Here is a 25,311-nt window from a genome sequence, read left to right as displayed (position 1 = left end):
ACTTCTGGGGAAATGAATCGGCCCCTTGGTGGGAACTTTCTGACATTCTGTGTCAACAGTTTTCCCTAAAGCAGCCCCAATCTCTGTCGGCTGGGCCTGTCAGAAAAGCTCCACAAAATGGACATGCGGTCAGAAGAGCAGGGAGGAAAGTGCCTGGACCGTGTCCCACACGGGCAACTCATGACTGTCTTTGGGTGGCTCTGGAGAAGTCATCCTGGGTTCCCTGTCCCTCAGCCCACCCCCAGGGGGCTGGACTAGGGCCCCTGTGCTGGCCGGTTCAGCTCCCTCCCTGACCCAAGCTCTCTTACTCTGTTCTTCGTGTGCAGGTGGTGGAGGAAACACAGGTCATCCTCCGAGAGTATGGCTTCCGCTTTGTGAGGCGAGGTCCTATCTTCGTGAAAGGGAAGGGAGAGCTGCTGACCTTTTTCTTGAAGGGACGAGACAGGCCACCTGCCTTCCCCAACGGCTCCTCCGTGACACTGCCCCACCAGGTGGTGGATAATCCCTGAATGGCCTCTGGCCCCACAATGGTCTACATGGGAAGGGAGAACTTATTTTTTGGAACTGAAGAAAGGCATTGGGAAAGGGCAAATGACCAAGTTCCAATGTTCTCAAATTGCTGAAGTGCACACTCCGATAGACTTTAGGTTTAAGAATCTCAAGCCTTCATCTGTTTGTGGGTACGTAAGCTCTGAGGGTGGCCGTCCTATTCTTCGGTGTGCCTGTAGCTTCCCCAGAGTAGGAGTCCTAGGCATAGTACTGGAACAGCCCTGCCAGAGCCCTCATTGCCACTCAGGCCTCCTCCCCCAGAGAGGCCATGGCCACTGTGAGCAGGAGCAGAGCAGAGGTGGGAGCAGCCGCCTGTGCCGCCGGACTGGGAGAAGTAGGGCGCTCTGCTAGAGGATGCTACGCTCCCTGCTGGAACTTGACAGCCAAGCTGTTGTGTAGGAGCTCCCCTGGGGACCTGGCTGTGTCTCCACATGGTCCCAGTTAGGTGAAAAATGGCCCTTGTCCTGATAATCTTGAAAGGTTCTTGTGGAACCCTGTCACCTTAGTCATGAGAGCAGAAAGTGCAATATTTCCTTTCACCTGGTGGGGGGAGGGGGGTTATTTCTGAAAGAAAATTATATAAACAGATCTACATTTATATTTTTAACCTGTTAAAAAACACTTTCCAATATTGCCTTGCCTTTTGAGCTCTTGCTACAGTCGCCTTTGCTACTGCTTTAAAAGAGAATTTACAGGTATTGACAAAGAACAAGACTGTTTTATTAAAAGCTTTACTCAACGTAAATGGAATCGCTGTGGCAATTCTGTTAATGTGTCTTGTTGAGTGCTTTGCAGATTCAAACCACTGGTGGCCATCACATGCCTAGAAGGCAAGAGCTTGAAGTGAGACATCACTTTATTCCTAAGCTGCTGCTTCTAAAAGGCAGCCGTGCCGATTTACTATCCCCAGAGTTTACCGGGCCTCCCGCATGTGCCAGAGCCTCATCAGCGTGTGGTCTAGAAGTGGCCGTGAGTCCAGCGCTGGGCGTGGGAGAGTGAGCAAAGGGACAGAATTGTGGGGAGAACAATTGTTGTCAGGTGGCCCTAAGCCAAGGAGAAGGTGCCAGCACACTGCAGGCTCCAGAGAGTACACTAATGGGCCAAGGAGGCAGGGATGAAGAGTTCAGAGTCATGGCTGGACTGTGCAGAAGGAACCAGGATCGGGGACGGCCTGCTCACCTCTTCCACAATGACTGAATTTATGGGCAGATTTCTAATCGTGATTTCTCAAAGTGACTTCATACGCTTAGCTTTTATTTTATCCAGTGGTATTTTATCACACCATATTCCTTATAAAAAAAAGGGGCCTAGAATACACATTGCTCCATACCAAAGATTAAATACATTTAAGTACATGACCTACATATCATGAATCTAGACTGTTCTAAGAACTTCCCTTACAAAAGTCTTAGGAAAATGAGGCAGAATTATTTGAAGCTCCCATAAACACTAAAATTTCTCTTTAGTCTTTCAAAAAATGTCTACTGGCCTACACACCATTCTGATTTTCAGCTAAGATATATGCTCAAATAAGTACCTCAGAAGAATACATGATCTTCGGCTTTATAACAAGTGACCAGGCAGTCATGGAAAACCGTCCCAAAATTTCAGTGTCTGTGGATTCAAGCTTACTCCTTGTCATCCTGACGAAGCTGCAGGGGTTGCCATGACAGGGATGTGCCTAGACAGATCACAAGCTTCTCAGCAGCCTGCAGTTCTAAGGCTGGCCCCAACGGAAACAGCACTTTAGGAGGCCAGGCTCAAATCCAGCTCTTCTTCTCTTGCAAATGAAGCAAACACCCGATGCAGGGGCTTGGTGCGGAATAAAGCTTCATGGGATGCTCGCTGCTCTTCCCACGAAGCAGACAGTGCTTCTGTCCCTAAAGAGAGATTTCTGTTCATCTCCGTGCAGCGGGAGGAATGAGAACCTCGGCCTTCACTACTTTGGACTCATACAACTGTTCCTTATCTAGAGCTAAGAGAGGCTGCCCCTTATGGGACCAATGTAATTTTGAGACTGCAGACTTAAGCAGATTCTACCCAGAGAAATCTAAGGTGTGACACTTGTGACAGTTTCAAAATTTCTGGTTCCTAAAAACATTTTACCCCATTTTTCATAATTGTCAGTGTCATATTATGACACATTTAACTGAAAGAAGTTCACACACCAAAAGTCCTCTTGGGCAACCCTGAAAAATTCCCCTTTGGAAAACAGACTCCAGAGAGCCAAGCATCTTCTGACGTGGTAGGTCTGTCTGGTGTCACTGCAGAATGAGCCTTTGGCTCCATCATAAATGAACCTGTACTCAGCCTTGGCTGTCCTGTTCCAACAGGTAGTCTCCCATAAACACAAGTCAAAACTGAAAGAACATGGGTAGAGGTAGGGGGACTAGGACTGGTTACCATTTACATAAAGGAAACACTGGTAGCAACAAAGTAGTCTTTATATGTTAACCAGTAAATTTATAGTATATAAACAGCAGAAATGTCAAAGGGTTCACTTGACAGAGTTTACCTATTTACCTGTTTCGCTCAAGCTGATGAGAGCAGAGTGTATTACAAGACTTCTTCGCCTAGGCATCTTTCCCTCTTACCTTGATACGTAACAGTGATGTCAGTTGGAAGAGTTGCAGTGAGGTCCTCATACAGCAATCTGGCACAAAAGGAGTACTGACCCATCAGATCCACTTTGTAAGTAAATGACAGCAAGTTGCACAGGGAGTTTCTTTGCAAGGGTCCAGTTAAAAAGGCTGCGAAGTCGTTCTAATGGGTGAGACACAAACCAAGTATATGACGACTACCACTCCAAAGGCAATCCAAAGTGGACGTGACACTTCAAACCTATCTACAGGGCTGGGGATCTAGCTTAGTGGCACAAGCACCTGCTTGGCAAGTGCAAGGTCCTGAGTTCAATTCCCAGCACCAAACAAATAAACATATCTATAAAGAGATGGTCGTTTAATTAAATTTCAGAGAAATAAATGGGGAACAGAAAAAGGAGCAGGGTATAAGAAAACTAAACCAGGCACAGTGGCACATGCCTGTAATCCCAGCTATTTGGGAGGCTAAGACAGAAGGACCACAAGTTTGTGACCAGCTTGGGCAATTCAGCAAGACTCTGTCTCAGAAAGGGCTGGGAATGTTGCTCAGCTTTAGAACCCCCGGGTCTGACTCCTAGTATCACCTAAAAAAAATTAGCCAGACACAGTAATGTGCACCTGTAATCTCAGCTAAAACCCCATCTCAGAAAGGGGGTTGGGATGCTAGGGATATAGCTCAGCAGTAAAGAGTGCTTGCCTAGCATATGAGAGGCCCTGTGTTCAATCCCCAGTACTGCCCCTCCAAAACAAAACAAAAAATTTAAAATACAAAAAGACAATGTGCATCTATATTCCTTTTAAGTCTAACTTGGGCCTACAGAATGAAGCATATAAGATCCTAGATAAATACCTGAAGTTGATCTGCCTGGTACTTCCTCCCAGAGTAAGCGTTTAGGGACTCACACAGACTGAACAGGAAGTGCTGAATATCAGTCTGTAGGTATTTTGCAGCTATCTTTTCTAGAGGAATGAAGACTGGAATGGAATGGTGATGGATCCGGAGTGGTTTCTGTATGACAAGGTCCACAAAGTAGGAATCCAGTAGGTTCCCCTCAAAAGCAGTGCTGATGCAGACACACACCCCGCGACTGGTCAGTTTTCCACTGAGCCCTGAGGCAAAGGTGAGATGATACCTCTCAATAGACACCAGGAAAAGGCACCTGACTCACCCAAGCATCCCAGCACCTCACACAAGGCCTGGCATACAGACATGATGATGCTTGTTTCTTTTTTGGTCCTTTTGAGACAGGTCTCGCTATGCACTTCAGGCTGGCCTTAAGCTCACTTTGTGGCCCAGGCTGGTCTCAAGCTCACAACTATCCTCCTACCTCAGCCTCCCAAATGCTGGGATTACAGGTGTGTGCCACCACATCCAGCTTAGACATGATGATGTTTCTTGAATGAGTATAAGGTGATTTCCTCTTGACTCAGGCTCACAGAGACTAAGTTGCTATAACCATGAAGGGCTGGGCATGGTGGCACATGCCTGTGACTCCAGCACTCAGGAGGCTGAGACAGGAGGATCACTGTGAATTCAAGGCCAGCCTCAGCTATCCAGCCTCCCCCACAAAAAACAAATGGAAGGATAGCAGGAAAGAAAGGACACCCTAAATATCGAGTTATTAAAGAAAAAAATTAAGAAAATTTCAATAAACCCATTCTTTTTCTGCTTGAGTGTCAACTTGTGAAAACCCCAGTTTTTTCCCATGATCCTCCTGTGGCATAAATAGAATTAAATTCCAGTTTATACTGAAGCAGGGATTTGAAGAGTTCTAACTATTTGCCCAGTAACATAAAGCATGCCAACAGTAAAGGAAGTTCTGGTACAGGGTCTAGCACATGCTGAGTTGCTAAAATGAATGGTGTAAGCCAGTCACCAATTGATCTGCTGTAGAAAGTGGCCAAATTTGTAGGGAAAAGCTTGCCTACAAACCACGTGCTAGTATTGTGTGTATAATGTGGGGAAGGGGTGCAAAAGAAATTCTCATGAAGTAAGTCCACTCTAACAAACCACTGTAATTCACTAAAGACACAGTCCCAGGATGAATCAGCTAGGAAAAACATTGTACCTGTAAAACGATATGCCTGCAGAATCGCTTTTATGCTTTCCTGTTTCTTTTCCAAAACTTCTTGCTCTCCCATCTCCACTGTTGGGTCAGACTCTACATTGGCAGACGATGCTCTGGATCCATCACCCTGCAAAATATGCAGCCAATTTAAGCAGGTACACAGTAGCACACCAAAAAGTCCCTGGCCTCACCTGACTAGATAGAAGCAAAACGCAGAGTGTTTTCTATTATATAATAGAAATTAGTATAACTGTAGCCATCCAGCTGGTGCTATGAACTCACAGCAGAGCAATCACGCACCAGAGCAATCATGCACCAGACATCAGAGTAGAATCCACTAGCTGAACAATTAGGGTTTTGGTAGGAATTGCGTGAGGATTATAGGGGAAAGGAGAAACTCTAGGATGAGCACAGGGTATGCAAAATAGATCGTTATGAAGAGGTGAAGCTGGGAAAGCTGGTCTGAGTCAGACCATGAAGGTTTCAACTACAGGACTCTAGACCTGCATTTCTAGCTCTGGCCCTGGAGGTGCTATCAGGCTGACCTTCCTTCTGAGAATAACTCATCACAAGCTGGGTAAAATACCAAAAATAAGCAAGCAAGCAGAAGATGGCCTGAGAGTGTTAGAGAACAGCCTGAGGGCCAGGACTGAAGAGGAAAGGTAAATACTCTGAAGTAAGCTGGCTCTCCATACGCTGTGTCCCTCCCAGTACTTGGTGATTTATCTCAAGATGCCATACAGGAAGTAGGCTATACTTTATATACTTTATAGCAGTTTCACTGTCTGGAAAAACAAAAACTAGAGACCAATGTTACCAAAGCAGCCTTTTTATAGAATTAAATCCCACAGAAAAGGGAACCTGACCTTCTGCAAGCCATCTGCCCTCTAGGCATGTACAAATTCCTAAACTGCACGTGTGTGACTGGGGATGACAAACCTACACCGAAAACTTATAACAGTAAAAAAAGTAAGCAGAAACTTTGGCAGATAAACAGATCAGGAAGAGCAGCTTTAACAGATCTGTTCCCAACACACTTTCAAACCTTTGAGAGCTACACCTAGAAAAGGGCTACAGCTTAGGAGAAGGGCAAATGGGAACTAGATCACCACAGCGGGATGAAGACAGTATGAGCATATGCTATATGCATGCAGAAATATTAAACTCCCTTTGAAGGAAGATAAGAGCGCTCAGAGCCCCCATATTTTTTCATGCACAATGCTCACTGAATCAAAGGAAAATTACCAGGCATACTAAAAAAGAGGAACGATGACTGAAAATCATGAGGGAAAAGAAGACAGATTCAAGGAAATTACCTATATGAATTAGGTAAACTATAGTTGAACCCTATGAATCAAATGGAAATCTAGAATCAAAAACCACAGTAATGAAAATTATAAATTTAATAGATGTAATAGGCCGGGCGTGGTGGCACACAACTGTAATCCTACTATTTGGGACGCTGAGGCAGGAGGATTGCTCAATTCAAGGCCAGACAGGGTAACTTAGCAAAACCTTACATCAAAATTAAAAAATAAAAATGGCTAAAAATGTAGCTTATAGTTTCCCTGAGTTCAGTCCCCAGAAGGCCCTCTCAAAACAGCCAAGTAGTCAGAAAACACAGGTATATCGAGGTTAAAGATTATAACAGATATAAAATAAAGGGAAAATAAGATTAGAAAATTAGCAAAGATATAGGTCCCAGGAAAAAACCATACATAGGAGCCACCAAAACTACACATAGAATGAGACAGGCGCATTATTTAAAGAGTGGCCAAATTTTCCAAAGTAGATGAAAAACTTCAAGCAATAATTTAAGAAGCTCTACTGCCGGGTTTGGTGGCACTCACTCGTTTGTCATCCCGTGACTCTGAAGGCTGAGGCAAGAGGACTGCCCAAACTTCGGGCCAGCCTATTCTTCAGTAAGACCTTATTTCAAAAAGAAGGCTTTACAAACATCAAACCAAATAAAGAAAACAAACTGTGCTTGGCCATACTGTATTATGATATAAAACTGATGAAAACCAAAGAGAAAATCTTAAAGTGGTCTGACGGGCGAAAGACATCATATTCAAATAAGGCTGGCTAGTACCTAAATATGAAGACTAGCAAACACCTAATGCCTGACAGAAACCATGGATCCAGAAACAACTGAATGGTATAAAGTACGAACAAACACAACTTCAATTTATACATCTATACTCAGTGTAAAAATGAAAAACACAGTGAGAGATGTTTTCCAACAAACAAAAATGGAAAATTTACTGCAGAGCCTAACACTTAAAGAAGTTCCAAAAGGAGCTACTTAAAGGAAAATAATTCCAGGTAGAAATGCAGGAAGAGAGGGGCTGGGGATTTAGCTCAGCGGCAAAAGCGCCTGCCTGGCAAGCACAAGGTCGTGAGTTCAGTTCCCGGTACCGGAGAAAAAGCAAAAAAAAAAAAAAAAAAAAAAAAAGAAATGCAGGAAGAGAGAGCACTGAAAAAGGTGCGTATGTGTAGAATCTGAAAGAATACTGACTGTATAAAACTAATAGTACAATAAAACAATAATAGGTAGCCAGAGACCCAAATAATCACATTAAATGTTCATGGACCGAATACTCCAATGACTCTCAGGCTGGATTAAAAATGTTTAATTACATGCTACTTACAAGAAGAATACCTTAAATGTAAGGGCACTTATATTTAAGACTGCAAGTAGAAAAATGGAAAAATTTACAATGCAAAGCCTTGTAGGCTGGAGATACAGCTCAGTGGTACAGTGTTTGGTTAGCATGTGCAAGATCCTGTGTTCAATCTCTAGTATCTCCTCTCAAATAGCTGCTGTGATAGTCAGGCATGGTAGTGCACACCTGTAATCCCAGCACTCAGGAGGCTGAGGCAGCAAGGTGCCAGGAGTTAAAAGCTAGCCTGGACTACAAAGTGATAGAGAAAGACCCTGTCTCCAAAAAAGAAAAAAAAAGTTGGGCTGGGGATGTAGAGCACTTGCCTAGCATCCCCAAAGCTCTGGGTTCAATCCCTACCACCACAAAGAAAAGAAAAAAGTAAAAGTTGTACTTTCATTTTACAAAATAGACTTAAAGGTAAGAAGTTTAACTAAAAATAAATATTTTATACTAAAAAGGTTAACTCAATGAGAAGACAGTAATCTTTAACTGTCTGCAACCAATACTGAATATACAGAAAACCAGAATGAAGGAAAAAACAATATCATAGCCAAGAGTCCAGAAATTCAACAGAAGAAGAGAATATTAAAAACTGTTAGGGAAAATAAATCACCTATAAAGGAAAGCCCATCAGAATCACAGCCGACTTCTCAGCACAAACCCTCAAGTGAAGGAGTCCTTGGAGCGAAGTATTTGAAGCTCTAAAAGAAAACAACCTCCAATCCAGACTGATGTACCCCATAAAATTATCTTTCAAAACTGAGGGAGAAATAAGAAACTTCCAATGACAAAGAATACCTGAGGAAATTCATGAACACCAAACCAGCACTCCAAATTGTCCTAAAGGACACTTTACAAAGACATAACAAGGGCTATCACTCCATGAACCCCAACAGAGGGAATCCACCAGGCAAGGCAAACAATTAAACAGAGCGGAGGGAAAAAAGGGGGGTGGCAACAACAGGAAAATAACATGACAAGGATAAGCCAATACATATCAGTTCTAACCATCAATTTTAATGGTCTCAATTCACTAATCAAAAGACACAGACTGGCAGGATGGATCAAGAAGCAAGAGCCAACAATACGTTGCACACAAGAAACACATTTAATTCAAAAACAAATTCATAGACTGAAAGTCAAAGGATGGCAAACAATACTCCATGGGACAAGAACCCAGAAGAAAGCAGGAGTAGCTATTCTAGTTGCAGACAATGTGAATTTCAAGCCAAGACTGATTAAGAGAAACAAAGAGGGTCACTACATCCTTATAAAGGGAACAATCCAAGAGGAAGAAAGAACAACAATCATACATATATATGCAACAAATACCTGTGCACCCAACTATATAAAGCAAATATTAATGGACATGAAAAAATCAAATGAACCCTAATACAATTGTATTGCAGGATCTCAATACCCCACTGTCACAAATAGATCAACTAGACAAAAAAATCAACAATGAACTATTAGAACTGAACCAAACTTTCAAACAAATGTTCTTAGTAGATGTCTACAGAGTGTTCCATTTCTGAATACAAAAATCCAGCTATACATCAGAATACATATTATTCTCAGCTACACAGGGGACGTTCTCCAAAACAGACCACATACTAGCTCATAGAATATGCTTAAGTAAATGCAAAGGAATCTACAAGAACTTCATAAACACATGGAAATTAATTAACACCCTCCTGAACAACCAATGGGTCACAGATGAAATTAAAGAAGAAATCATAGTTTCTACAAATAAATGATAATGACAATACAACATACCGGAACTTATGGGACACAATGAAAGTGGTCCTATGAGGGAAATTTATAGCAGTGAATCAGGAAAACAGAACAAGCTGGGTGTGGTGCATGCCTATAATCCCAGCACTTGGGAGGCTGAGGCAGGAGGATCATTGTGAGCTGCAGACCAGCCTGAGCTACAAAGTGAGCTGAAGGCCAGCCTGAACTGCATAGTGAGACCCTGTCTCAAAAAGAAAAAAAAAAAGGAAAACAGAGCAAGCCTAAACAAACAACTATAATGTTGAACCTCAAACTTCTACAAAAAGGGCAGCCCAAGCCCAAAGCTTGTACGAGGGAGGAAATTATAAAGATCAGAGCAGAAATTAGTATGCTGGAGACTAAGGAAACAGTATAAAGAATCAATGAATCAAAGAATTGTTTCTTTGAAAGAGTAAATAAAATTGACAAACCCGTATCGAACCTTCCAAAAAAAGGAAAGAAAAGACCCAAATCCATGCAATTAGGAATGCAAAGGGTGAAAGCACAATGGACTGTGCAAAAATCCAGAAGATCTGTAACTACTTTGAGAACTTGAATTCTATTAAGATAGAAATACAGAAGAAATGGACAGACTCCTAGATACATGTGAATTACCAAAGCTGAATCAAGAAGATATAAATATTCTAAATAAACCAGTATCAATGAAATCAAAGATGCAATTAAAAACCTACCAACAAAGAAAAGCTCAAGTCCTAACAGATTGACTGCTGAATTCTACAAGAAATTTAGAGATGACCTAATATCATTATTTCTCAAACTCTTTCATGATATTGAAAGGGAAGCAATACTCTCAAATTCATTCCTGCAAGCAAGTATTACCCTGATACCAAAACCAGCGAAGGACCCAACTAAGAAAAAGAACTACAGGCCCATCTCCCTAATGAACACACATGCAAAAATCCTCAATAAAACACTGGCAGACAGAATGCAGCAAATCATCAAGAAGATTATACATCATGACCAAGTGGGATTCATCTCAGAAACGCAGGAATGGTTCAACATACATAAATCAATAAATGTAACATATCATATCAACAGAGCTGAGGACAAACGGCATATGATCATCTCAATAGATGCTGAAAAGGCTTTTGAGAAAGTCCAGCACCCATTCATGGTAAAAACCCTACAGAAAATCAGAATACAGTAGATGGTCTTTATCTCAATCTGATAAAAGCCATCTCTGACCAACCAACAAGCAACATCATACTCAATGGACAAAACCTGACAGCTTTCCCTCTAAAATCAGGAACAAGTCAAGGAGGTCCAACGTCACTGTCACCACTCTTATTCAACACAGTTCTGGAAACGTTAGCCAGAGTAATTAGGCAAGAGAAAGAAAGAAAAGGAATAATGATAGGAAAGGAAGAAGTTAAATTATCATTATTTGCAGACGACATGATACACTACATAGAAGACCCCAAAAACTCTACTAAAAGACTGCTAGACTTAATAAGCAAATTTAGCAGTGTAGCTGGATACAAAGTTAACACTCAAAAATCAATAACCTTCCTATACATGAATAATAAACTCACTGAGAGAGAAATTAGGGGAAAAATACCTTTCACAATAGCATCCCCCAAAAATAAAATACCTAAGAATCAATCTAACAAAGGATGTAAAAAACCTCTACATTGAAAACTGCAATACTCTGAAAAAGGAGCTTGGGAGGATATCAGAAAATGAAAAGATATCCCTGGCTCTTAGGTAGGAAGAACCAATATCGTGAAAATGGCTATACTTCCAAAACTGTTACATAGATTTAATGCAATTCTGATCAAAATTCCAACAGCATATCTCACAGAATTAGAGAAAACAATCCTAAAATTCACTTGGAACCAGAAGAGACCTAGAATAGCAAAGACAATTCTGGGCAACAAACACAAGGCAGGGGGCATCACAATTCCTCACTTAAAATTATACTATAAAGCTACTGTGATAAAAATGCATGGTACCAGCAAAAAAAAAACAAAGCAAGACAGACCCAAAGAACAATGGAACAGATTAAAGGATACAGAAACAACTCAAGACCTATTTAGCCACCTTATCTTTGACAAAGGTGCCTAACATATTCACTGGAAGAAAGACAGCCTCTTTAATAAATGGTGCTGGAAAAACTGGCTTTGCACATGCCAAAGATTAAAACTAGACCAGTACCTTTCACCATGCACTGAACTAAATTCAAAATGGATCAAAGATCTGAATATTAAAACAGAAACATTAAATCTGCTGGAAGACAGAACAGGTAAAACTCTTGAAGACAGTGATATAGGCAAAGACTTTATGAACAAAACCCCAATCACACAGGAACTATCACAAAGAATCAACAACTGGGATCTCATCTTACTAAGCTTTTTTTTTTTTTTTTTTTTTCCTCCGGTACCGGGAACCGAACTCACAACCTTGCGCTTGCCAGGCAGGCGCTTTTGCCGCTGAGCTAAATCCCCAGCCCCCTTATTAAGCTTTTGCACTGCTGTTTTGCCAACTGTTCCTCAAAGGATTGCTACTGAGAACACATAAAGAACTCAAAAAAAATCAGACCCCCCAATTTAAACACCCAATCAAAAAATGGGCAACTGAGATGAATATACACTTCTTGGATGAAGAAATGCAAACAGCAAATATATGAAAAAATGTTCAACATCACTGGTCATTCAAGAGATGCAAATTAAAACAACACTGAGATCCCATCTCACCTCCAGAAGAATGGCTATCATCAAGACATCCACCAATAACAAATGCTGGCAGGGCTGTGGGGAAAAAGGAACCCTTTTCCATTGTTGGTGGGAGTGCAGACTGGTGCAATCACTGTGGAAATGAGTATGAAGATTCTTCAGAAAAACTAGGTCTAGAGGTTCCATTTGACCCAGCTATTCCCCTTCTGGGTATCTTCCCAAAAGAATTAGAAGTATCATACCACAGTGATATACGCACACCTACGTTTACTGCAGGATGGTTTGTAATAGCGAAATCTTGGAAACAACCCAAGTGCCCATCAATTGGTGAATGGATAAAGATGATGTGGTTTTTTTATACAATGGCGAACAACTCTGCCATAAAGAAGAATAAGCTCAAGACATTTCTAGGAAAATGAGTTCATTTTGAGTTCACCTTGAGTTCATACTCAAGTGAAATAAATCACACACACATGTAAATAGCACATTGTTTCTCTGATGTGAGAAACCACAAGTGTAAATAAGGACCAAAATGGACAATAGGTATTGTGAAATAAGAAAACATTCAAATGGAGAACAAGGAGTGGAGGGGGAAAGGAAAGAAGGGAAAAGTTTAAAAAAAAAAAAAAGGGAAAAATGGAAACAGAGTTTTTGTAAATGGGGAGGGGAGGAGTTGAAGGGATGGAAGGGGAGGAGGAAAAACAAGCTATATCGTGTACAGATACAAATTCTCTACGATGAATGTGATCATTATGTATATCTAAAATGTACCAAGAGGGCTGGGGATATAGCTCAGTGGCATAAGCACTTGCCTGGTAAGCCTGAGCTCATGAGTTTGATTCCAGGTACTAAAAAAAAAGTACCAAGAAAATCTGAATAAAAAAAAGAAAAAAAGATCCACAACAGCGTAGGGACACTTCAAAATCTCAGTAGGCAAGAAGATAAATAAGTCAGTAAGACTATAAAATATTTAAACATGATGAACATAGTAGGCCTATGTGATTTTTTTATACATGTATCTTTTTTTTAAATATATATATCTCAATCACTACCTCATAAGCACAAAACCCACAATTAATGTACATGGAAGATTTACCAAAACCTGACTATATGGTAGGTCATGTTCTCTCACCACAAGGGAATAAAGCTATAATCACTAAAATAAATAACTAACGAATACTAAAAGTTTGGAAATTAAGTAATACATGTCCAAACGCCATAAGCTAAAGAAAATATCAAAATAGAGATTTAAAATATTTTGAATTAAAATGATAATGAACATATGACAAAACTTGTGGGACATAGATAAGGCTGGCTGTGCTCAGAGGAAAAATTTATAATCTTAATACATATACAAATAAGAAGTATTTAAAGAAGTTAAAATACTTAAATCCAACAAAAGTAAAGCAGAAGTCACTGAGAAAACAAAAAAGATCAACAGAAATTTATTACAAAGCCCAGAGGTAGTTCTTAGAAAAGGCCTAGAAGTGATAAAATGTACCAAGACTGATGAAGGAGAAAGAGAGCAAGCACAAATTAGTCATAATGGAATAAAAGTAAGATAGCACAGGTAATCATATTTACAAGACAACTTTAAACGTGTTTATGATTTTGACAAATTCTTTGAAAAAACACAATTTACCAAAAGTAACCTAATACGTAAATTCTAAATTTTATGTGGACCAAAAAAATTGAATTGGAAATTCAAAACCTTTCCAGAAAAAAGGGCCAGGAGCTGGGCATGGTGGCACAAGCAAGAGGATCACCACAAGTTCAAGGCCAGCCTGGGCTACATAGTGAACTCAATCAAGGCCCGCCTGAATTACATAGCAAGACCCTGTCTCCAAAAAAGAAAAAAGTATCTATGCTAAATTTACAGCAAAAATACTATGGTTATTTCTACTCAACAGTCTAACAGATATCTTGGCCAGTGGATTAGGTGAAAAGTTACAAGGATTGGAAAATAAGAAAAAAACTATTATTGTTTGAATATGCTTAATCCCAAATGTAAAACTTCCAAAGAACAAAAAAGGGGTTGGGGATTTAGCTCAGCGGCAAAAGCACCTGCCTGGCAAGCACAAGGTCGTGAGTTCGGTTTCCGATACCGGAGAAAAACCAAAAAAAAAAAAAAAAGAACAACAAAAAAAATTATTAAAATATGTAGACTTAGCAAACTTGCCTTACAGAAAGTTTAATGTATTTCTATGCAATATAATAATTAGAATATAAAACTAATAGCTTGTGGGTCAAAACCTAGCCCTGTGGTTTTTTGGTAAAGGATCTCCTGGGCCATACCGTATCTGTTCTGCCTACTATCTTTCACACTACAACAGCAGAGCTGAGCAGCTACCATAGACTGTATGGCTAACAAAAAGCCTAAGATTATCTGCCCTCCACAGAAAAGCCTACTGTCTTCTGCACATGCACTAACATCAAGATTAAATACATATATGGAGCTGAGTCTGGTGGCACACGCCTGTAATCCCAGCACTTGGGAGGCTGAGGCAGAAGGATCGCTGTGAGTTTGAGACCAGCCTGGGTTACAAAGTCAGCTTAAGGCCAGCCTGAACTACACAGAAAGACCCTGTTTCAAAAAGACAAAAATAAATAAATAAATATAATAAATATATATACCAACTCTGCCCAAAAATGGATACACACTTGAGGAAAAGAAAAACTTGTAAAAATATTTTAGTAGTATATTTATTGAAAAAGTATAATGAGGGCTGGGGATTTAGCTCAGCGGCAAAAAGCGCCTGCCTGGCAAGTGCAAGGTCGTGAGTTCGGTTCCTGGTACCGGAGAAAACCGAAAAAAAAAAAAAAAAAAAAGTACAATGAGATTAATACAAGTTACCTTTGGCCTCTGCAAAGAGGTGCTCAAAGTGGTGTCCGTCAGCTTCCAGACATTTATTAGTATGGCGAACTGCTGCTTGGGCAACCTTGGTCATTGAGATTGCTGCACATGCATTTTCGTAGTATAGTGGGTTTTCTGTGATACACAATATCCTCTAAGGTACCCCATATGAAGGGAACACCATCTGTTGTAAAAACTGTACTATTTTTCTTTTCTTGAAGTGTGTATACATTTGTTTTGGTGGACTCCATATAAGCCTTAAGATCTCTATGTATAAAACCATACACATTACTAAGAAGCAAAGAACTGAAATAACACAGAAAGGTACACCACGTACACTAACTGGGCAAGGCAGTACTGTAGTGATGCATGTTCTTCCCAAACTGACCTACAGATTCAATACCATCTCAATGAAAAACCAGAGGTTTATTTCTGAAAAGTGATAGCTGACTCTCAAATTTATGGGAAATTCACAGGGCCAAGAATTGCCAAGATAATTCTCAAGAGGAAGAAATGTACTATATGTATATACTATAGGTATCAAGACTTAAGAGTATATAAACCTCCAACTATAGCACAAAGACAAACAGGACAATGGAACAGAACAGAATCCAGAAACAGGCTTATTACAATATATGGAGGAAAGAGTAATCTTTGCAAAGGCTGGAAGAATTTATATATATATAAATATATATAGCCAAAAAACACAAACCAAGAGAATGACCTCACCAGGCATGGTTGCGCACATCTATAATCCCAGCACTCAAGAAGCTGAGGCAGGAGAATTCTCATGAGTTCGAGATCAGCATGGACTACAAAGTTTAAGGCTGGCCTGAGTCATAAGGAAATCCTATCTCAAAAAAAAAAAGAATGACCTCCATCCCACAACACACACAAAAACCTAGTCTAGATGGACTGTAAAAGATGAACCAACAAAGGTTAAAATGAAGTAGCACAGGAGAACATTACCATGATCCTAAATTAAAGATTTACTAAATAGGAAACAAGCATAAAGCATAAATTCCTAAAATGAATTTCATCAAAATAGATTATCTTTTTATCAAAAGATACCATAGGAGAGTAAAAAGGCAAGCCACAGTCTGAGGGAAGATTCTTATATTTATATCTAGCAGAGAACTAATATCCAAAGTATGTAAAGACTACTGGAGTCTAATACACAATAAATAAAGTTTACAAAAGCCTTTAAAAGCACACTTCACAAGAGCTGTTCAAGTGTCTAATACAGGTTCAACAACAGATACTAAAATCTGTTACATTATTATAATATCAGATTATTATTACATTTTATTATAATAATGTAAGGGTAGTTTCTCATTCAAACATCGATTAATATATTTTACACTTTAATAAAATAAAGGAGAATACCATAGGATTGCCTTAATATCTATAATAAAAACATATATGGATGCTCCACTTCCTTGTGTAAAAAGGGAAAGTATTTGCATATAACCTACATTACAGTGATGGTGATACCTTTACAGACCAAGTACCCAAACTGCACCCCCAAACCCACTTATTCATCTCAAAGTGACAACACTGCAATTAGATCTGAGGATTTAGTTCAGAAAAAAACTTTAACATTTTTGTCTTAAAACACACATGCCATAGGTTCACCACCACTGACAAAAATATCCTTTCATGTACTTTGTTTTTTAAATGTTGTGTATGTATGTATGTATGTATTTTTTTAGACAGGGTCTTGTTATGCCGTTCAGGCTGGCCTTGAGCTCCCAACGATCCTCCTGCCTCAGTCTCCTGAGTGCTGAGATTACAGGTATGCGCCACCACGCCTGGTTTTATTTTGGTTTTTCTGAGACAGGGTCTTGCTGTATATTCTAGACTGGCCTTGAAATCACTATGTAGTCCAGTCTTGCCACAAACTCATGGAGATCCTTCTACCTTAGCCTCCCAAGTGCTGGGATTACAGGCGTGTATAAGCACGCCCAGCAACTCTCTCTCAATTAAATCATCTCTTGATTACTTACAATGCTTAATACAAGGTAAGTATTACAAAAATGTTACATAAATAATTGTTTCACTTTATTTTTAAAGGAACAATGGCAAGAAAAAGTCTACACGTTCAGTACAGATGTCATTTTTGAGTCTTTCTGATGCATAGTTGGCTGAATCCATGGATATCTGGAAGGCTGACTGTACTTCACATTATTAGTCAAATGCAAATTAAATCCATAGTGTGATACCATTACATTCCCACCAGAATGACAGATTTTTTTTTTTTTATTTTTCTCCGGTACCGGGAACTGAACTCACGACCTTGCGCTTGCCAGGCAGGCGCTTTTGCCGCTGAGCTAAATCCCCAGCCCAAGAATGACAGATTTTTTAAACCGACACTATGAAGCACCTAAAACAATAGAAATCTTGCACAATGGCACAAACACTGGCAGTATTCACTAAAGTTAATATGCACGCTCTATGTCCCAGGAACTCTACCAGGCGGGCACTTAACAGAAGAACATGTTCGCATTAAAAGATAGGAAGGAGACTGTTTATAAAACAATACTCGTAATTATCCCAAAGTAAAACCACCCAAGTAACTCACATGCATCACCAATGGATGAACTGTCATATGTTCAGAGTTACTTACAGCAAAGAATGACCACTACATGCGAACAGTATGGATGAATGTGCCACAGACATACAACTGAGCAAAAGCCAGACATAAGTTTGTATTTTTTCATTTATATATAAAGTGCAAAAACAGTAAAACTAATCTTGCTGCTGGAGATCAGAACAGTGGTTAGTTTTCACTAAATGACTCGAAATAGGCAAAAGAGAATTGTGGAGTACTGCTAATAGTCTATACTTTTTATTTATTTACACGCTTATTTTTGAGACAGGGTCCTACTGTATTCTAGGCTGCTTTCAGACTCATGGCAATCCTCCTGCCTCAGCCTCCCAAGTGCTGAGATTCCAAGTGTTCGTCATCATACCTGGCTTATGGTGTTTTTTTCTTTTAAGTTCTGTACTTTTGATCTGTGTGGTAAATACCTGGCTGTGTTTACTTTGTAAAAAAGTTCATCAGATTTGTGCACTTTATATATAAAACAGCAAAGGAAAATTGAAGAGTGGGTAAGAAGAAAGGAGAAAAAAGGAGGGAGGGAGGGAGAAAAGGCAAGAGAAAGAATTGATAGTATTTGGGCAGAGATACAAGGTGATACATTTTTGTGACACATTTTTTTGGGCATGCAAGATTTACTGGAAAAGTAGAAATACTAGAAGAGACATCAACTAGCAGATTATGTTAACAATCCTGGCATCCAGGTCACCTGATAAATACACACTATACATGAGGGTGATGCTTGAGCTACAGCGATGGCAGGAGTAAGCATGAAGACAATATAAAGGAGACTGACAGGTCTTGCTCACTAGACCTTGGCTAGACAAGAAACAGAAGAGAAAGGGTCAACGTTTCCTCTGAGATTTTCAGTCTGGGTGACAGGGATGGCACTGAAGACAAGAACACAAATGACTCAAGTGTGTTAAGACTGAGGGACCAAACCAAGGCGTCCACAGAGGTAGGCTGAGGGACTGTCAGGAAGAACTTGCCAGTCCCATCACTAGTACCGGACAATTATTAGTTGAAAATTAGCTCCAACTCTACAGGTTTCATCATCTGAAGAATTAAGGACTGCAATCAACTCAGTTAGTGAGATCAGAAGTAAAACACGCTATACAAGTTTGCCCACTCGCAGCTCACGATTGCCCTTTACACCTGGGGAGCCCGCCAGCACCCTGTTCTACTCACTCTGGCTTGCCGCTTCTTCACTTCAGCCCTGAGCTTGTCTCGCAGGTGCCTCAGTTCACGAATCTTGTTTCCAGGAGTACTTTCCTTAGCTTGAGCTCTCTGTAGCTCTTCAGAGCTCTTACAAAATCTCTTCATTTGAGCCTCTAGTCCTTCCAAGTGAGCTAAAACACCTAAGGAAAAGTAAAAAGGGAACTTCACAAGAAGCACGTCAAGAAGAAACAGGTAGGTGTCTTTTTCCAGAACTCTGTGGCCAGCTGAATTCTTCAGATATATGCCACAATTATAAAACCAGAGGATCTGACAAAGTCAAAGATGATCAACCTTTTAGGTTGAACACTGACATAAGAACTGTGTCTGATTTGTTTTTCCTTTTTTGTTTGTTTTGGTTTGGTTTTTTAGATAGAGTCTTGCTCTGTAGTTCAGGCTGGCCTCAAACTCGTGGTGATGCTCCTGCCTCAGCCTCCTGAATGCCACTTAGCCAGGATAGTTTTCAAAGAGGACAAGAGAAAGAACCTGATTTGTCTACCACATACTTTCTAGGCAGGAGTACTTTAATCAGGCCTACAGTTTATCACAAAGGCACATATCTAGTGTGGAAAGAGTGATATAGTGCTTTAACACAATTAGATGAAATCTCCCTTACAAAAATTCTACACTTCTATCAAAGTTCAATTAGATTTCAAAAGTATCAAAGAACAAGTGAGATAGAGTATGCAAAAAACAAGTGAGACAGAGTATGTAAAACCACATATATTGGGGCTGTGGATTTAGCTCAGCGGCACAGCGCCTGCCTGGCAAGCGCAAGGTCGTGAGTTCGATCCCCCTTACTGGAAAAAAACCCAAAAAAACAGAAACAAAACAACAACAAAAAAACCCACTTATATCATCATTTTTCTTATCATTACTCAGATTCCTATCTCGTGCATTCTCAGGGACTTCGGACCCTCAGTTAACCCCGTTCTCTGCTCTATCCATTTCCTTTCAGCCGAATCCTTCCACATTATAAACTCAATACCATAAAAAGAAAGCTGAAATTACTAACCAAGGAGCTAAAATCAGTATGTGTAACAGCTACATGTTCAACTATTGTTTGGGAGAGACAATACCGGGGCTACTGAATAATCCTTGGACTGGTCTAGGTCTGTTGATGATCCAAAACTTGCACCTCATTTACTTTAAAAGAAACAAAATTAAGTCATACTAGAGAATGGATTACTCCTGACAGCAGCATGATTTAAAATGTCTGTTTATTTTGTTGTTGTTTTGAGGTACTGGGGGTTGAACTGAGGGCCTTCACACTAAAATACACCTCCAGCCCTTCTTAAGTTTTGAGACTGGATCTCAATAAACCGCTAAATTGCCTAAACTTGCAATCCCCCTGGCTCAGCCTCCCAGAACACTGGAATTACAGGCTTCTGCCACCGTGCCCCGATTGGGCTGTCTTGTGAGATGGGGTCTTAACTGTGTTGCCCAGGCTGGCCTCAAACTCGAGACCCTCCATGTCTGCCTCCTGAGGACCTGGGGTTACAGTCATTACGCCCAGCTGTAACGTTTTTAATACATAAAGCCACCCAATTTAGTTTTCGTTTTGAGGCAACAATAAATTCTAACCCATATGCTGGGTCACCTCTTTTAGTTTCGCCGTCTTGACGTACAGTTTTCGCTTGCTCCATCTCCTCCTCCCTGTGACGCGTTCCAGGAACCTAGATGTCCTTCGCGGTAAAAGAACAAGGGGAACAGTCATATCCACTCCCTTTTAGACAAACCCAGACAGACTCGGGCGCGCCCACCGGGCCGGGATAACTCCAAGCGTCCCCGCGGGCACGTCCCTCGCTGACCCGGGAGCGCCCGCGTCAGTGTCAGCTGTGCCCCCGCCTCCCTCCAGGCCAGCCGGGATTTCTTGCACACAGAAGAAACTTGAAAGGCCTCTCAGCTCTCCAACCTGGTCACGGGCCCGCCCGGGTCTCCCCTTCCCCTTACCTCTTTTCCCGCTCACTCTGGACACGGACGAGTTTCCCGCCGTCTAAACCTTCAAAAATCAATCCAATCCGTCCCAGAATGCCCTGCGCTCCCGCCGTACAAAAACATGGCGGCGTCCAGGGCCCCTCCCTGATCCCAGCATGCACCGCAGAGTCGACTCCATCGTTCGGATGATCAGGAAGATGGCGGCTTCTGGGGAGGAGCCCCAGATCTTGGTACAATACTTGGTGTTACGAAAAGATCTATCGCAGGCTCCGTTCTCCTGGCCAGCGGGCGCGTTGGTAGCACAAGCCTGTCACGCAGCCACTGCGGCCTTGCATCTTCACCGTGACCACCCACACACCGCAGCTTACCTCGGGGAACTGGAACGCATGCGCAAAGTGGTCCTCGAGGTGAGACACTAAAGGGAGAGGAGGGGCGCCGAGGGAGTCCAGACCGGAAGTGGGTGTGGGCTTGGGTCGGAAGCGTAAATTCATGGAGTCGGAGTGGGCTGAGATGGGGGAATTTCTAACTTTTTACATTTTGGAAAGGACTCTGGGACTTGAGCTGTGACCTAGGAAGCCTTTTCTTACGCAGGAGATGAGTCTGTGAAGTGTGGATGTCAGACTTGTTACTAAAGTTCACCGGAAACTGGTGGCCCCTGCGTCCCTCTGTAGATACCAGGGAGGACGTAGGCTGGTGGCTGGCATCGAAGTACTGCCTCCCGGGGAGCCACCGCGCAAGGCAGCGGAAAATAAACCGATGCATTTACTTGGATGTGACACTACCTTGTTTGAAAGTAAATATTTAAATGAATAATAAATCCCTAGTGTACCTAAAGTCAAAAATACAAAAAACGTCAAAAATACCAGACACCAAATGTGTAAATCGGCACATTTTAAAAAATAGCCGTAATACCCTTTTTGCATTTGACCAAACAGATCTTACCCTCGGACTCTCTTGAGTCTATTGCTAGAAATCTTAGGAGAATAAGCAGCTGCAACCGTAGAGTTTTGCACAAGGATATTCATAGGAGAACTTCGTACTGGTTAGAAAAAAAAGTGGAAGTGGGGCGTGGTGGCACACGCCTGTGAGCCCAGCACTTGGGAGGCTGAGACAGAAGGATCACCAGGAGTTCCGGACCAACTTGCACTACATAGCGAAACCCAGTCTCAAAAAAAAAAGTGGAAATATTAAATTTCCAATACTAGGGATTGGTTAAATTAATCTATGCCCTTATGGTATATCTTTTTTTGTTGTTGATGGGGTTAATACTAGGGCTCGAATTCAGCTTTGGGCATGCTAGGTGAGCACTCTTACCACTAAGGTACAACTCCCAGCCCTTATATTATTCCGCGGCTAGCAGAAATCATGTTTTTTAAAGCATAGTAGCATAGAAGAGTGCTCATGATATGCTACTAATTAAGTTATATTCTATAACAATAATTTAAATTTTGAAAGGGAAAGCTAAAAAATACATCTAAGTATTAACTAGTAGGTGGTAGAATTTGAGTTATTATGCTTCTCTGTATTTTTAAATGCTCCACATCAAGTACATACGTTATAATGAGAAAAAAAATGCTTTAAAAATAAATCACTGACTGGGCATGGTGGTGTACGCCTGTAATCCCAGCACTTGGGAGGCTGAGGCAGAAGGATCACTGTGAGTTTGAGGTCATCCTGGGCTACCTAGTTCAAGGACAGCCTGGACTATGTAGTGAGACCCTGTCTCCAAAACAAAATAAATCACTGCCTTGTAGTGGAAGGGTGGGGTAATCCCTTCACAGTTGGTTGGCAAAAATAGAGTAATACAAGAGAAATATGCTGTTGGGTAGTAAACCATCAACCAGTAATCTGTGAAATGTCTTGAGAATCTGTGAGTGGACGGAAAAGAAGCAGATAGCTTTTTGTTTAGAATTTTTTTATGTGAAGAAATTACCTGGTTCAGGACTCTCCTTTTCACCCAGCTAGTCCCCTTTTGGCTTAAGGCATCATATTACAGTGAGGCATGCATACTCATGTTGATAGCAGCACAACTCATAATAGGTAAACCTTGCAAGAGACATATGTCTGTAAACAGATGGATGGCTAAATAAACTGTTACTTACAGAGCGCTACTCTGCTCTAAAGAAGGATTAACCTAAGTCATTTGTAGGAAAGGGATGCTCCTTGAGTGAAATAAATCAGACGCACATGCCTACGTATCCCATGGTTTCTCTTATATGAGAAACCCAAAGAGATAAAGATAGGGAACAGGGGAACAGACCTTTTGCAACTGGAAAGGGGGCAAAGAGATGGAGAGAGGAGGAAAGGGGGTGAGGAGGGGAAGTAGAAAGAATTAAGGTGTGTTTTGTACATGAATCAACTCCCACAACGAATGAAATCATTGTGTCCTGCAAACATGTACTAGTAAAAACAAACCTTTCCAGAATTGAGGTTATTAACAAACAAACAAAAACAACAACAACTCCCATTTTCTCAGGTGAGATAGCTGAAGGCCACAGAGAATTGAAAGACAGGTGATGATGCTGAGCTCTTGGCCCTGACTTTGGAGTCACAGCTGATCACGCTGAGAGCTGCCGCAGGCATGAAGGCCAGTGAATATCAGGCAGCACCAAGCTTGACTGTCATTTCACTGACTCTTTATTACTGTGAGGAAACACTGTCTTCCCTCTTTCACAAAAGGGAAACAGAAGCACTGCTACATCACATAAACCATCAAAGCTCACGCAGGCACTAGGCGGTAGAGCAAGAGTTTGAGTCCAGCAGTTCGATTCCACAGCTCACTCGCCCCGCTGAACTGAACTATGCTGTTGCTCAGTGCGGTGGGGCGGGTGTTAACGAGTCCAGCAGTCAGGGGTTAGGACACTGAGGCCAATCCCAGAATCCTGCGACTTAATAAGAGAAGCCTCTAGTTACCTTCATAGACAAAAAATATATCTTATGTAAAATAACACACTAAGTGTCTTTATTTTCTAAATCACGAATCCAATGCTTCCTGCAGTGGGATTCAGCATGGGTTCCTGGGCGTGGGTGATAAGGATGACCCAGAAATAATTTCAAAAGGATGATAAAGAATAGTTTGTTCTCCCGTTAGTAAGAAAATGGGAGCCTTCCCAGCAGAAGGCAAACCTTTCTGGGTGAGCCCGGTGGAATGAGAGGGAAGGCAGAGGTGCATGTTATTTTAGAAATCCTTCTAGCAGTCAGCTCTTAAAATCAGAATGACAGATGGATTAGGGATGGCTGTTGTGGGTATCAACTAAAAGAACTAAAAATGTCTGAAACATCATTGCTGACAATGCATACCTCTCAACAGGAAAGAGAAAAGTCTCCCTTTTTTAAACAGGACTGTTAAGCCTCTTCCTCTCTCCCATCTCCTCCCAGTCCTTCCAAACCACTTAGCAAAGATCCTACAGAGGGTGAATCACAAACCAGGGAATGAAATTGCTGCTCTGCAGTGCCTTTGGGGAAGCTCTTCCTTTTCCTCCAGTTTCAGTTAAGAAAAGCCTCCCCCCCCCCCGCCCCCCGACCCTTTGTGGCTGTTAACGCGTCTAGATGGGCTGTTGAGTCTCTGTTGTGTTCTGCCCCTGTCAGGCCCCAGATGAGACCACCTTAAAGGAGTTGGCTGAGACCCTGCAACAGAAGAACATCGACCACACGCTGTGGCTTGAGCAGCCAGAGAATATTGCCACTTGCATTGCACTCCGGCCCTACCCCAAGGAAGAAGTGAACCAGTATTTGAAGAAGTTCCGATTGTTCAAAGGACCGCTGCTGGCATAGATGACTGTACCCAACATTGGAATGCCTGCACCCCTAAGCTTCATGTACCCCTTTCAGTGTCAGCTGGTCTTCGCTTCCAGTTATAATGACTTCTTGAGAGTCAAACTCAAATGATCAAATTAAAGTTGTCATTAATAAGTACTTACTATTAATAATAGTATTACATTCAAGTGAGGGAGTGGGCGAATAGAAATATTATCTATGAGTTGTTGCCTAGATAGATTTTGTTTGATTACAGCATGGGGATCAAGAGAACCCTTTTTTTTTTTTTTTGTTAAAAATAATGAAGGCCTTCTGATTACCCTGGTTTAAAACTTTACCTTTGGGTTCCTTATTTCTTATCATATCTCATTATCATAGTTCACGGAATCTTAGACAACATAACCTTTAAGATATGGCATTATTCGTATATCAGGGAAAAATGCTACTAATTACACTGAGACATACAAATTGACTATGTGTTTCAAAATCAAAGATGTTTAAAAATTATGTATATAGTGGCCAGGGATATAGCTCAGTGGCTCAGCACTTGCCTGGCAAGTGTGAGGTCCTTCATTTGATTCCTGGTACCAAAAAAAAAT

At 41.2% G+C, this 25,311-nt stretch overlaps 3 protein-coding genes across 3 annotated transcripts in view; 2 read left to right on the top strand and 1 right to left on the bottom strand.

Annotated features, from left to right (window-relative positions):
- Adcy3 (adenylate cyclase 3) overlaps positions 1–1,294 on the top strand; it is a gene marked incomplete at its 5' end in the record, with an annotated part of 92,972 nt that extends 91,678 nt beyond the window's left edge. Inside the window, 1 exon segment of the mRNA XM_013522659.1 lies at positions 327–1,294. Within this exon segment, the coding sequence (XP_013378113.1) occupies positions 327–509 (183 nt within the window). The 3' untranslated portion in view covers positions 510–1,294.
- On the bottom strand, positions 1,248–21,064 carry Cenpo (centromere protein O). The gene is made up of 7 exons (XM_005400396.1): positions 20,972–21,064; positions 20,619–20,703; positions 18,992–19,161; positions 5,219–5,345; positions 4,000–4,259; positions 3,144–3,312; positions 1,248–2,429 (listed from the first exon to the last, which is right to left on the bottom strand). Exons 2-7 carry the CDS (start codon positions 20,662–20,664, stop codon positions 2,296–2,298), a joined length of 906 nt encoding a protein of 301 aa, XP_005400453.1. The 5' UTR covers positions 20,665–20,703; positions 20,972–21,064; the 3' UTR covers positions 1,248–2,295.
- Positions 21,065–21,090: 26 nt separating this feature from the next.
- Ptrhd1 (peptidyl-tRNA hydrolase domain containing 1) lies at positions 21,091–24,875 on the top strand. Its single transcript, XM_005400397.2, has 2 exons — positions 21,091–21,363; positions 24,545–24,875. The coding sequence occupies exons 1-2, from the start codon at positions 21,112–21,114 to the stop codon at positions 24,728–24,730; spliced, it is 438 nt and encodes a 145-aa protein (XP_005400454.1). The 5' UTR covers positions 21,091–21,111; the 3' UTR covers positions 24,731–24,875.
- Positions 24,876–25,311: the final 436 nt, after the last annotated feature.

This window comes from Chinchilla lanigera, unplaced genomic scaffold (genome assembly GCF_000276665.1).
Source record: "Chinchilla lanigera isolate Chin_1 unplaced genomic scaffold, ChiLan1.0 scaffold00068, whole genome shotgun sequence".
NCBI lineage: Eukaryota > Metazoa > Chordata > Mammalia > Rodentia > Chinchillidae > Chinchilla > Chinchilla lanigera.
This window is presented reverse-complemented; position numbering and strand designations above follow the sequence as displayed.

What these genes read in the sequence shown, in the direction of transcription:
- Ptrhd1 (XM_005400397.2), top strand. Translation starts at nt 21,112, where the DNA reads ATGCACCGCAGAGTCGACTCCATCGTTCGGATGATCAGGAAGATGGCG. An exon ending in TGCGCAAAGTGGTCCTCGAG is followed by an intron (nt 21,364 to 24,544) that starts GTGAGACACTAA and finishes TGCCCCTGTCAG; the next exon opens with GCCCCAGATGAGACCACCTT.
- Cenpo (XM_005400396.1), bottom strand. Translation starts at nt 20,664, where the DNA reads ATGGAGCAAGCGAAAACTGTACGTCAAGACGGCGAAACTAAAAGAG. An exon ending in TGAAGAAGCGGCAAGCCAGA is followed by an intron (nt 5,346 to 18,991) that starts GTGAGTAGAACA and finishes CATATTTTGCAG; the next exon opens with GGTGATGGATCCAGAGCATC. An exon ending in ACCAGGCAGATCAACTTCAG is followed by an intron (nt 3,313 to 3,999) that starts GTATTTATCTAG and finishes CTCACCCATTAG; the next exon opens with AACGACTTCGCAGCCTTTTT.